Source organism: Aureococcus anophagefferens (assembly GCF_000186865.1).
Source record: "Aureococcus anophagefferens unplaced genomic scaffold AURANscaffold_41, whole genome shotgun sequence".
In the NCBI taxonomy this organism is placed as follows: Eukaryota; class Pelagophyceae; order Pelagomonadales; family Pelagomonadaceae; genus Aureococcus; species Aureococcus anophagefferens.
In genome coordinates, this window is record NW_008705598.1 from 340,671 (window position 1) to 354,297 (window position 13,627).

The following is a 13,627-nucleotide window of genomic DNA, read 5'->3' on the forward strand; positions in this document are numbered from 1 at the left end:
CGCGCGCGCGCGTTCTGGAAAAAGCATCCACGCTTCGAGACCGTTCCGAGAGATGATCGCTCGTCCAAAAATCAGCCGAAACGAGTGGAAACCGGCCGAGCTAGGAGCCTTTGAAGTTGGGAATTTCGCACTCTTGTCCTGCCCAGGCGCCAGCGCCACCGGCCCCGGGCGACCTCAAGCCCGGGTCGCCCCTCGCGGCGTCCGGCGCCTACAGCGGCGGGTCCCTCTGGGGCGCCGGCCCCGCGAAGCCCAAAAAGGCCGCGGCGCCGCGGCCCGCGGACACCGGCGGCTACGACTCCGCGGACGAGGACGACGACGCGGACATGTACAGCGACGCGCCGAAGAAGCAGGCCGGGGGCGCGCCCCAACCCGACGCCGACGGCGACGTCTTCTTCGACGCGCCCGCGCGGAGCTCGCGCCTCGCCGCGGCCTACGACGGTCTGGCGGTGTCCAAAAAGCCCGCGGCCGCGCCCGCGCCCGCGCCCGCGGCGTCGCCCTACGCCGCCTACGGCGGCAGCCAGCGCCTGGGCCTCGGCGGGTCGCGGCCCAAGCCCGCGGCCGAGAAGCCCGCGGCCGAGAAGCCCGCGGCCGCGCCCGCGGCCGCGGCGACGGCCGTCGGCAAATTCGGCGCGAAGAAGGGCTTCGGCTCCGACGCGTTCTTCGACGACGACGGCGGCGCGCCGCCGCCGCCGCCGCCGCGCCACCCGTCGGCGTCGTCGCGCTTCGCCGGCGCCGGCGGCTTCGGCTCCGACTCGTTCTTCGACGACGACGCCGGCGGCGACGGCCGCGGCGCGGGCTCCCTGGCGGACACGATCCAGGGCGCCTTCTCCTCGACCATCGAGCGCTTCGGCCACTAGCCAGGGGGCGCCGCCGGCGGCTAGAAACACGAGACTATACATCACGCGAAAAAAAGGTCGGGGACGGGAACGGAGTCGGACGAAGTAGCGGACGTCGCGGCGGGGCCCCAGAAGATGGGTGCGGCGGGCGTGTGCAAGGGAGGATTTCGCGCTGCAGGGCGGGCCCTCGCGCTCGAGAGTGCGGCCGGGGCGCCGCTCAGGGCGGCGGCCTCCGGAGGTCGTCGTCGAGCGCGAGGACGCCGAAGCTCTCGAGGCACGGGGGCCGCTCCGGCCGGGCGTCGGGCGTCACCGTCGCGGCGTCGGCGAGGGGGCGTTTGTCGATGGGCGTGCGCGCGCCGTCGAGCTCCTCGTCGTCGTCCGAGGCGCACGCGCGCTCGTCGGCGGCGTGGGGCGCGGGCTCCGACACCTCCGACACCGCGGCCGCGAGGAGGCGCCGCAGGCGCTGGACCTCGGGCGCCGGGAGCAGGGCGACGCGCGGGGCGCAGAAACGCTTCCGTGCCGGCGCCGGCGGCGGGCTGGCGCCCCGCCGCCGGGTGCGGTTGCCGAGGCAGGACAGGGGCGACCGCGGGGCTGCCCCGAGGGAGGCGGCCATGGCTTCGTGCGTTGCGGGCGCGCGGGCGGCGGCGGGACGGGGGCCGAGGGCGGCGGGCTCTTTCCGAGTTTGGCGGGCGCGGTGGCGGGCGCTGCCAACTCTTCGGGGTTCTGGCCGTTCTGCGTAGAGCTTCACCGAGGACTGCCCACTTTGGCTGATGCTCTCAGACGTCGAACTTCACATATAATGCAACGGACACGTGCAATGTTTCGGACAGGTCGTTGCTGCCTTCAGGCAACCGGGGCGAGCGGGTAAGCGAGCGGCTAGCTTAGATCCGAGAGCTGGGCCCAGGCGTGGGCGACGACGCGCCGCAGGGCCGTGCCGAGGAGCCCCGTCCCCGGCGGGTCGCTCACGTCGTAGCGGAGCACGAGGACGCGGCGACGCGCGCGGCTCCCGTTGGCGCCGCCGCGGTGGAGGAGCCGCGCGTCGAACACCAGCGCGTCGCCCGTTTCCACGGGCCCGCACGCGAGCGCCCGCGTCGTCGGGAACGCGGCCCAGGACGCGTGGGACCGAGGCAGCACCTCCGTCGGGCCCATGTCGCATCGGATCGCCTCGAGCGGCAGCATGAACGTCAGGCCGCGCGCGGCGTTGTCGCTGTGCCAGATCTGGGCCGCGGACCCGGGCAGCGAGTCGAGGAACTGGACCTGCGTCAGCTTCACGCGGCGCGTCTCGCAGTAGGCCTCGGCCATGTCGCGGAGCGGGCCCGCGAGCGCTTCGATGCTCCGCCGCAGGTCCGCGTCGTCTCGGTGCCGCGAGTGCACGAGGTCGTAGTGGAGCCGGCCCTTGGAGACCTCCACGGCCTTCTGCCGTCGCCGACGGCTGTCGAGGGTCGATGCGAGCCGCGCGCAGTCGACGCCGGGCACCGTGGCGAAGCCGTCGGCCCGCAGGCGCGCGAGGCCCTCGTCGCGCGTCGCGCAGCGGTTCGCCTCGAAGCGAGCGTCCGGCGACGGGGCTGTTGTTGGCGTGTGCAGCAATACGTAGGCCGCCGAGGCCGCCGGCGCGCCGGTGGCAAAAAGCAATCCCCGTCCCAGCATCGATGACTCGACCGAAAAAAAGGCACCTCAAATAAAACTTCAATCGTGATGTGAAGTCGGAGCGCAGCACTTGGAACCTCCAAAAGCGCCCGGCCCCTTACTCGGCGGCGAGGGCGGCGGCGAGCTTGGACTTGGGGTCCTGGGCCAACACCGCGACGGTGCCCGTCTCGACGACGGCGCCGCCCGCCAGCACGGACGCGAAGTCGCACTTGGCCACCGCGGCCTTCGAGTGGGCGACGAGGAGCACGGTCACGCCGCGCGCCTTCGCCAGACCGAGGACGTTGTCGAGGACTGCGGCCTCGGTCTTGGCGTCGAGCGCGGCCGTGGGCTCGTCGAGGAGCCAGAACGTCGCGGCGTCGCGCGCGAGCGCGCGCGCGACCGACAGCCGGCTCCGCTGGCCGCCGCTGAGGCGGTCGCCCGTGGCGCCGATCTCCGCGAGGAAGGCCCCGTCGAGCTCGCGGATGAAGCCGCCGGCGACCGCGGCCTCCGCCGCGGCCTCGACGTTCGCGTCGACGACGGGCTCCCCGCCGTACGTGACCGCGTCGACGACGCGCGACCCGGACGACAGCAGGAGCGACGCCTAAGAACAACGGGTGAACAAGGGGCGCGCGCGGCGCCGGCGGGGAGCGAAGGGGCGACGGTCGCGGCGGTCGGTACAGATCTTGGTGTTGTCTTTAGGATACTCGTCAGATTGGTTTTGTAGGAATGGAGTGATTTTGTGTCGTTCGTCACCCCGCGCGCGGATCGAATTAAAAAAGAGGAGACGGACGCCGCGTTGAGACCTGCTCGACGACGGCCGCGCGCGCCTTCCGGAGGCCCGCGAGGTCTCCGGGCGCCATTTTCGCGACGTCCGCGCCGTCGACGCGGACGACCCCCGCGTCCGCGTCGTAGAGGCGCAGCAGCAGCCGCAGGATCGACGACTTGCCCGCGCCCGAGGCGCCGACGAGCGCGTGCGACGTCCCGCGGGCCACGCGGAGCGAGCAGTTTTTGAGCACCGGCGGCGCGGTCGGCGCGTACCCAAAGGTCACGTCGTCGAGCACGAGGTGGTCCGGCGTAACACCAGCGCCCCCCGCGTCCGCCGCGCCGTCCAACAGCGCCGCCGACGCCGCGTCGACGTCCGCGAGCGCGAGCACCCGGAGGCACGCCTTCGCGGCTCGTTTCCCCGCCTTCAGCTCCGACGCCGCGAACTTCGCCAGACCCGCGAGCCCCAGCGACGCGTAGCCCGCGTACAAGGCGAAGGCCAGCAGGTCGCCGCCGGAGAGGTCGCCGCGCTCCACGCGGTGGCCCCCGCGAAAGACGACGCCGAGGACGGTAAGTTTGCCGACGACGTCGAGGACGCCCTGGAGCGCTCCCCGCGCGACGCCGTGGGCGACGCCGGCGTGTAGCGCCGCGTCGGCGAGCTCCGCGAAGCGCGCCGCCTCGACGGCGTCGCCGCCCGCGAGCTTGACCGAGTGCGCGCGGTCGCTCCGGGCCAGGTCGCGCGCTTTGACGGCGAGCGCCTTCTCCGCGTGTTCCGCGCCGGCGCCGCGCTTCGCGACGGACTTGGACGCGCCGCGCACGAGGACCGCCAGCACGGGCACGCAGGTCAGGAGCTCGCCCGCGAGGCCGGGGCAGAGGGCGAAGAGCTGCGATCCGCCGTTGAAGAGACTCGACGCGTAGCGGAACGCGTTCTGCAGCTGCTCCGTGCACACCGCGAGCGCCACGGAGGCGTCGCGCTCGACGGCCGTCGCGACGGCGTCGGCGTCGAGGCGGTCGTCGCCGGATTGTTCTCCGAGCACGAAGAACGCGGCCTTTCGCCGGAGGGCCGCGTCGAAGACGTCCGCGCGCAAACGCCGGAGCGCTTTCTGCAGCGCGCGCGAGAAGCAGGACACGCGCACGCCGCTGGCCAGGGCGCCGACGGCGAAGACGCACGCCGTGCGCCGCAGCTCCACGCGGAGGCCCGCGCCCCCGTCTTTTGACCTTTTGGCGTAGGCGTCGACGACGCGGCCCATGGCCTTGGGCGCGAAGGCGTTGGAGAAGGCGCTCACGCACAGCGACGCGCCGCCGACGGCGAGGCACCCCCACTCGGGCGCCACGTAGCGGCCGAAGACGCCGGGCGCCATGGCGGGGATCGGGCAACCTCGTGGCCTGCTGGCCACTGAAGAATTGGCGATCGTCTTGGCTCGCTGCTTCATCGGCTCGTTTCACCCTCGAGGCTGCCCAAGTTGACGCTCGAGGCTGCCCAGAATTGCGAGAAGCCATGGCCGGGCATTCCGTACGCCGCGAATCCAACGCTTACGGACCAGCATGGCCGAATATGGCGCCGCGGCGCGCGGGCCGCTGGCCGGCGCGAGCTTCGACCCCCGCGGGTGCGACGCCAACTATACACTACAACTATTAACAACAAAACACCACAACACCTTCGACGAGCCCGCGTTCCTGTCGCTCCAGTCGCGGCGGGTCCTCTGGCGGTCCCACGTCCTGGCCTGGCTGCTCCAGCACGAGGTCGTCGGGACGAACCACGAGGACGCGCGCCGCGCCGCGGCGGCGCTGTGCAAGGCGTGCCCGGATTTCGGATCGCTCGTGCGGGCGCGCGACACGGGCGCGCTCGCGCGGGTCTTCGACCGCGGCACGCGCGACGCCGTCGACGCGGCGCTGCGCGCGGACCGCGCCGAGGCCGCGGCGCCCGCGGCCGCGGAGGCCGAGCTGCGGCGGCGGAAAGGTAGGGCACTCACCGTCGTCGTCTACGAGGGCTCGCGCGCCGTCGCGGCGGCGCGCGCCGACGACGCCGACGCCCTCGCCGACGCGCTCTTCCGGAAGCAGGCGCCGCTCGAGCGCGGCGGCTCCTGCGTGACCGACGACTCGTCCGGCTCCGACGACGAGGGGGGGCGAACCTCGACGTCGTCCGTCGGCTCCGCGGCGCCGCCGCCGCCGAGCGCGGCGCCGCGCGCGTCGCCGAAGCACTTCCTCCTCTTCCCGAGCGCACCGGCGCCGCCGGCGCCGCCGGAGCGGCTCCCGCCCATCGCGCAGCGCCACTCCGCGCCGCCGGGGCGGGCGACGCTCGCGGTTCTCCGGCGCCCGCTGTCCGCGACCTTTGGCCCCGTCGCGGGCCCGCCGCCGGCCCTCGGCCGGCGGGCGGCGTCCGCGCCCCCGGCCGGCCGCCGCGCCGACGACGCGCTCCACGCGTCCTGGTGACTGGGAGATCTCGACCAGCTCGGTCCGGCGCGTCGCGTCTCGCCTTCTCGCCTTCTCGCATCGCCCGGTCCGCGGCCCTCACGGTCGCGTCCCCCGCCTGTGCCCCGCCCCCTGTGTTTACTCGCCTACGGGTGACCTGGGCCATGGCGAGAGGCGGCCGCTCGCCAGGCTCGGAGGGCCCGCGGCGAGGGTGTCTATGACCGCCGGCTAAAATTACCGAGAATATACAATTGTACTCAGGACGGTAATGCACGTGGTAATGCATAGGTAATTACTAGTAATTACCGCTGCTCCAAATCAGTTACCGAGGATTACGACACCATGGGACTACTCATGTCCATTGATTTTCGTTGCATATAAGCTGGACACCACTCGATTTCACAGAATAGTCGCAAGTTTTGGCTCTATCGACCAGTTTTGATCCATCAGAGGTCACTGCATGACTCGCGTATGCTCAAATGAGTGGTTTGGGGGCGACGAAGCTGATGCCGCGGCCAGCGCCAAGGTCGGCCTGCCCAACCTTGAGTAATTACCAATGAAATTCCCATTTCAAAGGAATTACTGGTAATTACTGCCCTGTATTCTTAGTTACCGAGGAATCCGGCGCCCATACGGACACCCTCGACCATCCGTTTGAAACGGACAACGAAAGACTTCGTATCTCGAAAAGGCAATGAAAATGGCAAGGTTTTTGGGTGGTCGTCCTATCTCCCACATCGGGCTCCCCATCGGCGTTTAAGCATGGAGTTCCTCGACGATGGGGGCAGCGACCTCGAGTCGCGCGGCGCCGCGTCCCCCGACTTCCGCGGCGACCCGCGCCGACCGCCCCCCCCCCTTCGCAGGCTCGACGAGGCCTGGTTCGAGAAGGAGATGGAGGAGCTCTTCGAGCCGCCCGGCGCGGAGGACGAGGCGCCCGCCGACGAGCTCGAGCTCTGCTTGCGGTCCCTGGAGCGCACGGAGGCGCTGTCCATGCCCCTCTGCTTCAAGATCCTCAAGCTCATCGAGGCCGGCGAGCCGCGGGTCCTGGACCGCCTGCCGGTGCGCGCGACGGCGAGCCCGTTCCTGCCCGCGCGGGGCAGCACGTACGTCGTGAGCCGGCGCGGCGGCGGCGAGGGCGAGTCCTGGAAGGCCGGCGGCGAGCCCGGCGCCATCCCCGTGGCCTTCCAGTCCGTGCACAACTCGGAGCTCTGGTGGTCCCCGGACCCGGCCGACGGCGGTTTAGGAGTGGCGTCGCGGCCGATGGGGCGGTCCGCGCGCGACGGCAAGCGCGCGGGCGCGGGCTGGGCCGGCGGCGCGCCGCGCCAGTCCCGCACCCACGGCTTCCGCGGGCGGCTCTTCACCCTCGTGTCCCGCGAGGGCGGCGCGGACGCCGCACCGGACGCCGCGGCACCGGCGCCGGCGGACGGCCGCCGGGCCAAGCGGCCGCGGCGCGCGGCGGGCCGGGGCGGCGCGCCGCGGCCCAAGCTCAACGCCGTGCCCTACGTGGGCTTCGTCCAGGTCTGGCGCGACGGGCGGCCCCCGCGACGGGCCGCGCACGCGCACTCGCCCGCGCCGTCCGACGCCGCGCACTCGGAGCGGACGCCGTCGGAGGCCGAGGAGACGGCGGCGTCCCAGTCGTCGAGCGACCGCACGCTCGACGGCACGCTGCGGGTCACGGGGGACGTCGTCGTCGACGGCCGCGTCTTCGGCCAGATGGTCACGCCGCCGCCAGGGCAGGAAAAGAGAGCGAAATTCCCAACTTCAAAGGCTCCTATCTCGGCCGTTTTCCACTCGTTTCGGCTGATTTTTGGACGAGCGATCATCTCTTGGAACGGCTTCGAAGCGTGGATGCTTTTCTCGGAACGCGCGCGCGCGGAACACTCACGTTGAAGCGACGTTGAATCTCTCTTTTCCTGCCCAGGCCCCCCTTGGCGGCGGACTACGCGGAGTGGTTCCGCTTGGACGACGGCGCCTACGTCTCGGCGGCGGACGCCAAGGTCGCGCCGGACGACAAGGAGCCGGACGACCCGGAGGCGGGGCTGCTGGCGCCGCCGCCCCGCGGGAGCGTCGTCCAGCTCGTGTCGCCCGCGCAGCGCCTGACCCTCCGCACCGACGGCGCGGGCCCTTTATTGATCACTTCGACAACTCCCTCCATCGCCGCGGGCGTGCCGACGGACCCGGCGGACGCGGCGCGGGGCGCGCTCGTGGCCTTCGTGGGCCAGGTGCCCGTGCGCTGCCGCGGGGAGGTGCGCTGCGGCGACAATTTGGCGCCGTCGGGCGGCCACGACGGCGTCGCGGTGTCCGCGGAGCTCGCCGGCGCGCCCCCGGACGACGCGCTGGGCATGGCGCTGGAGGCCTGCGCCGACGACGGCGACGAGCATACCATATTGTGCTTCGTGCGCTGGAACCGCGCGGTGCGCCGCGAGATGCGCGAGGCGTCGCGCGAGGGCGCCGCGCGGGGCCTGCGGTCGCTGGGCGTGGCCGTGCTCGTGGACGCCGTGGGCCTCGTGGCGCTGGTCTGCGCCGTCTTGGGGCTCGCCCACGCGCTGCTCGCGCTCTGCCTGCTGGGCGGCGCGGACCGCTTCGGCGCGCGGCGCGACGCCGTCGGCGCGTGGGTGCCGGGGTTGGGCCTCCTGGGCCTCGTGCTGGTCTTGGCGGTCGTGGGCATCTTCCGGGGCCAGGTGCCCGGCGGCGATCTGGTCTACGCCGCCTGGGGCGTCGCGGCGCTGGGCGCGGCCGCGTCGCTGGGCGTGCTGCGGTCGGCCGCGGGCGCGTCGCGGCCCGCGCAGCTCGGCCTCGAGGTGGCCTGGGCCTGCTTCGGCGTGCTGTACCACGGCGCCGTCGTGCGCCTCGCCCACAAAACGAAGCGGTCGCCCCTGCTCCGCGGCGCCTGGGCCCCCCTGCTCAACGCGGCCAAGGTCAACACGGACAGCGCGCAGGCGCGCCTCGCGTTCGGCGCCGCGGTCCTCCTCCTCCTCCTCGGCATCGTGCTGCTCTAAGAGTACCATCAGGCTTTTAACAGAAGCGGGCGAGGTCCGGCGGGGTCGCGTTCTTGTCGCGGCAGGCGAGGAAGGGCGGGTTCGTTCCGGCGTTGCGCGCGGTACGGGCCGCGACGAGGGCCGCGCGCGACAGCGACGCCGGGCCGCCGCCGAAGACCGCGGCGCCGGCCGCGGCGTCGCCCCGGACGTAGTAGGCGAGGAACGCCGCGATCCACTCGCCCTCGGGGTGGGTCGTCACGGGGCTCCGGTAGCCCATGTGCGTCGCGCGCGCGACGTCGAGGAACACCTTGTCGCCTCTGACGTCGACGAAGTCGTCCCAGGCGGACCCGACGGGCTCCGCGAGGTCCCAGGCGCCCGTGACGAGCATGGCCGGCGTCCTCGAGATGGCGCCGGCCCTCCAGGCCGTGACGTTCGGGTCCCGCGCCGGGTCGCGCATGGGGTCGGGATGGTCGCCGACGACGGCCCTCACGTTCGCGAGGGCCGCGCGTAATTCCGGCGGCGCGGCGTAGGCGCCCGGGTCGTCCCGCGCCGCCGCGACCATGAGCGCCGCGCGCGCGCCCGTGCTGTGGCCGCTCGCCGAGAAGCCGCGCCCCGCGTCGACGCGCGCGTCGTCGGCCAGGTGCGCCAGCGTCTTGAGGATCTCGAGCCACGACGTCTCGCCGTTGTCGCACTCCGCGTCGAAAGAACATGACGCGTAGGCCGCGACGACGAAGCCGGCGGCCGCGATCTGCTCCGCCAGCGCGTCGTAGGCTCCGAGCAGCGCGCCGCCGCCGCCGTCGCCGTGGGCGAGCACGTGGAGCGGGAGCGGGCCGGTCGCGTTGCGCGGCGCGCAGACCCGGGCCGCGCGGTACCGGCCGAGCCTCGCGACGAGCCCCGGGATGGCCACGTCCTCGCAGGCGACGCCGTCGGACGCGCGGACGTCGCCCCCGGGGCACGCGCTCTCGAGGTCCGGCGCGTAGGCGCTGTCCTCCTTGGCCGCGTCGTCGTAGCAGTAGTTGTGGCGCAGGCAGTAGGGCGTGCACAGCGCGTAGCATTGCTCGTGCTCGTCGTCCCAGTCGTCGCCTACGATGCATGGATGTGATGGTTCGTCCCAGCCGCGATTTCTCGAACATCGGCCGAAGGACGCTGGTCGTCGCAAAAGTCGGCCCAGGAGACGCACTCGGACTCGCTGCACTCGAGCGCGCGCGCGGCGCCCAGGGCGCCGAGGAGGACGATGGGCAGCTTTATCGGAATCGGCTCATCAAACTCTCTCTCTCCTCTGCCGCCGGGGATCCGAGGAACCACAGAGAACCGGATTACATCGGACCGGGGCCGAGGGGGCCGCGGGGCCCAGCCGGGCGCGACCGTCGTGGTCGGCCGGGTGGGCCCTCGCGGGCGCCTGCGACCCCGGGCCGGGGGGGGGAGGCGGCGGGCTTCGCGGCGCGCTAGGAGGGCGCGTCCGCGTCGCCGTCGAAGGCGAGGAGCGCGACGACGGCCGCGGCGACGAGGAGCACGGCGCCGAAGAGCGCGAGCGCGAAGAGCGCGAAGGCGTAGCGGTTGCGGCGGCCGTCGCGCGACGTGCACCTGGGCAGGACAAGAGTGCGAAATTCCCAACTTCAAAGGCTCCTATCTCGGTCGTTTTCCGCTCGTTTCGGCTAATTTTTGGACGAGCGATCATCTCTCGGAGCGCTCTCGACGCGTGGATGTTTTTTCCGGAACGCGCGCGCGCGGAACACTCACGTTGAAGCGAACTTGAATCACTCTTGTCCTGCCCTGACGTGCACGTGAGCGCCGCGGACGTCGTCCGCGCGCCGAAGAGCGCGAGCGCGTGGCGCGCGACGCGCGCGACGTCGTCGCGCTGGGACCCGCGGGACGCGGACTCGGAGAAGGCGACGCCGCCGACGTCCCAGGCGACGCGCACGGTCTCCCGGGGCTGGAGCCGCGGCCTCAGCGTGTGCGCGATGGAACTCGCGCGCGCGGCGCGCACGGAGACGGCCGCGGCGACGCAGTCGCCCTTGGCGTCGACGAGGCCCGAGACGTGGACGACGGGCTCGTCGTCGCTCCGCCGGCGGCCGCGGTTCGACAGCGTGAGGTGCCGCGTGGCCAGGATCGCCGCCCAGTCCGCTATACCCAGATTCGCCGCGACCCACGCCTGCACGTCCGCGCCGACCCAGTGCGCCGCCGGCGTGGGCCCGTCGACGCCGTAGGCCCAGGCGTAGGTCACGGGCGCCGCGGACCGGTGCGCGCGCGCGCGCCCGGCGCCCTCGTCCTCGGCCTCGGCCTCGTCCTCGGCCTCGGCCTCGTCCTCGGCCTCGTCCTCGGCCTCGTCCTCGTCCTCGGCCTCGTCCCCGGCCTCGTCCTCGTCCCCGGCCTCGTCCTCGTCCTCGGCCTCGCCGTCGTCCCAGGGGTCGAACGCGCCCGGGTAGTCCGTCGGCCGCGGCGACGGGCTCCGCGTCGGGTCCGGCGCGACGGCGACGACGTCGTCGCCGTCGAAGCCAAAGTCCCAGACGGTGGCGCCCCAGGCGGCCTCCCAGGCCGCCGCGTCGTCGACGAGCGGCGCGATCATGAGCGCGTGGATCGCGCCGCCGCTCTCGTCGCCGAGCGCGGCCCTCGCGCGCGCGAGCTGCCCCGTCGCGAGCTCCCAGTACCAGCCCCGGATGTCCACGGGCATGGCCCGCAGCGCCTCCGCCGTGCGCACCTCCCAGGCCGTCGCGGGGACCGCGAGGCCCGCCGCGGGCACCGTCGAGTAGCGCATAGCTCCAGGTCCATGAGCTGGCCGTGGAACTGCCAGACGCGCGTCAGCGAATTCTTCCCCATGGAGCCGCAGCGCGCGTCGTAGTCCGCGTCGTCCCGCCCGTTGAAGGCGCCCGGCGCCGTCGCCGCGACGGCGCAGAGGACGCCGACGACGCCGACGCCGACGGCGGCGGCGGCCAAGGCCCGCGGGCGCGCCGGGGCGCCGCGCGCGTCGCCCGGCGGCGCAACGGCGCCGCCGCGCCCCGCCGGAGCGGGGCCCATCGCCGCGCGCCGCGGCGCACGCAGAGCGGTGCTGCCCGTGTCGGTGCTGCCCGTCGTGAATGTGGGAGAAAAAGAAGGTCCGTTCCTTTTCACCGTGAACTGAAGCCAGCTGCGCCCTCAACGTGCCCACCATCATCGACACTTGATTCGCTTACGACGTCGTCGGCGCGGCGTCGCCGCCCGGGCCCGCGAGCTCGACGTCGCCCGGCGTCTCGTTCCGCGCCGCCTCGCCCCGGAAGGCGAAGACAAAGCCGAGGACGAGGACGAGGGCCGCGTTGCCGAAGGCCAGACAGCGGAGGAGGTCCGCGAAGCCGAGGAGGCCGCAGAGGGGCTCGTCGTCGCGCGCGCAGGTGACGTCGATGGCCCGGACGACGTCCAGGGGCCCCAGCTCCAGGCTCACGGTCGTCTCGAGGCGCCGCCGCGACAGCGCGCCGCGCGGCGCGACCGCGGCCGCGAGTTCGACGACGCCGAGCGACACGCGCTTCCTGCCGCTCTTCGCCCCGAGGACGTTGCGGAAGTACTCCACGGACAGCGACTCTCCGCGCGCGCTGGACAGCGCCGCGCCGACGTCCTCGATGGCCGTGGAGGTTGGGGTGAGCACGATGCCCATCGCGCAGACCCGCAAACTGTCGAGCTTGCCCGCGAACAACGGAAACACGACGTAGCGCGGCTCGCCGACGGACGCGTAGTTGCTCTCCGTCTCCAACTTGTTCGTCAAGAGCCGCTCGAGCGCCGCGCCGTCGAGCAAACTCGCGATGTCCGCGCCGTAGACGGACTCGTCCGCGACGGGGCCCCGGGGGCCTGGGCGACAAGGGTGATTCAACGTCGCTTCAACGTGAGTGTTCCGCGCGCGCGCGTTTCGGAAAAAGCATCCACGCTTCGAGAGCGCTCCGAGAGATGATCGCTCGTCCAAAAATTAGCCGAAACGAGTGGAAACCGGCCGAGATATGAGCCTTTGAAGTTGGGAATTTCGCTCTCTTGTGCTGCCCTGCCGGGGGCCGTAGGTCCACGCGTAGGTGATCGGCAGGCGGACGTCGCTTCCCGCCCAGGCGTCGCCGTCGTCCCACGTCCAGGCCGCGCCGTCGACGCCCGTCCAGGCCCCGTCGTCGTCGCCCCGGGCAGACGCGTTCGCGTCGTACGCCGCGAGGCCGGCCGACAGGCCCCCGATGCGCGTGCGGCCCTCGAGGCGCCGCGCGGCTGGCGGCGCGAGCACGTAGCCATCCCCATAAGTCGTCTGGGTCGCCGCGGCCGCCGGGTCGACGACGAGCTCGAGGTCGCGGATGGCCGCGCCCCACGACTCCTCCCAGCGGCCCGCGTCGCCCACCAGCGGCGCGATGCCGAGCGTCGTCGCGCCGTTGAGCGGCGGCAGGTCCGCGGCGGTCTGGAGGCCGAAGTTGAAGAGGTAGCCGTGGTGCTCCAGGGGCAGCGCCTCGACGAACGCGCGGCGGCCCGCGGACGCGTTGGCTCGCGGGAACCAGTAGTCGTCGAGGTCGTCGACGGCGAAGTGCTCGACGCCGTCGACGACGGTCTGGAGCCAGTTCCGAGGCGGGAACTCGCGCGTCACGTGCGTCGACATGATGTTCTCCGCGAGGTCCCGGCACCGGTCCTCGTAGAGGGCCGCGTCCTGGCGCCGCAGGGCCGCCGGCAGCGCCGCGCCCGCGTGGAACAGGGCCCCGGCCACGGCGACGACGACGGCGGCGCAGGCCGCGCCGAAGAGCTGGGGCCGCTCGGCGCGCATCATCGGCGGCGGGGGCGGGGGGTGGGGCGTGCTCGGCTGCCCGATCAGAGCGGCACCATCCTGGACCTTGCAGCGGTTTGTTTTAGTTGAATTTTCGCTAGTGACACGATCAGCATGGCGCGGGGATCAGCGGGCGCTGCGCAGCTTTACTGGCCGGTTGCGATCCTCGCGCTGGCCGCCGGCCGCGCGTCGGCGAGCACGACCGTCTCTGAGATGACGAACACATATTCCCTCAACAGCAGCGAGTGCTACGCCCCCAC

General features: G+C 72.8%; 4 protein-coding genes across 4 annotated transcripts; all 4 read right to left on the bottom strand.

The window, feature by feature from the left end:
* Window positions 1–1,712: 1,712 nt before the first annotated feature.
* Window positions 1,713–2,483, bottom strand: AURANDRAFT_67571 (hypothetical protein; the record flags this gene model as incomplete). Its single annotated transcript, XM_009043046.1, has 1 exon — window positions 1,713–2,483. The coding sequence occupies one exon, from the start codon at window positions 2,481–2,483 to the stop codon at window positions 1,713–1,715; it is 771 nt and encodes a 256-aa protein (XP_009041294.1).
* Window positions 2,484–2,580: 97 nt separating this feature from the next.
* Window positions 2,581–4,585, bottom strand: AURANDRAFT_67572 (hypothetical protein; the record flags this gene model as incomplete). The annotated part of the gene is made up of 2 exons (XM_009043045.1): window positions 2,581–3,063; window positions 3,266–4,585. 2 exons carry the CDS (start codon window positions 4,583–4,585, stop codon window positions 2,581–2,583), a joined length of 1,803 nt encoding a protein of 600 aa, XP_009041293.1.
* Window positions 4,586–8,651: 4,066 nt separating this feature from the next.
* Window positions 8,652–11,369, bottom strand: AURANDRAFT_67573 (hypothetical protein; the record flags this gene model as incomplete). Its single annotated transcript, XM_009043044.1, has 4 exons — window positions 8,652–9,697; window positions 9,760–9,856; window positions 10,105–10,198; window positions 10,393–11,369. 4 exons carry the CDS (start codon window positions 11,367–11,369, stop codon window positions 8,652–8,654), a joined length of 2,214 nt encoding a protein of 737 aa, XP_009041292.1.
* Window positions 11,370–11,766: 397 nt separating this feature from the next.
* On the bottom strand, window positions 11,767–13,367 carry AURANDRAFT_72631 (hypothetical protein; the record flags this gene model as incomplete). The annotated part of the gene is made up of 2 exons (XM_009043043.1): window positions 11,767–12,430; window positions 12,557–13,367. Coding segments are annotated over 2 exons (1,475 nt in total), but the record flags the coding sequence as incomplete, so codon positions are not given.
* Window positions 13,368–13,627: the final 260 nt, after the last annotated feature.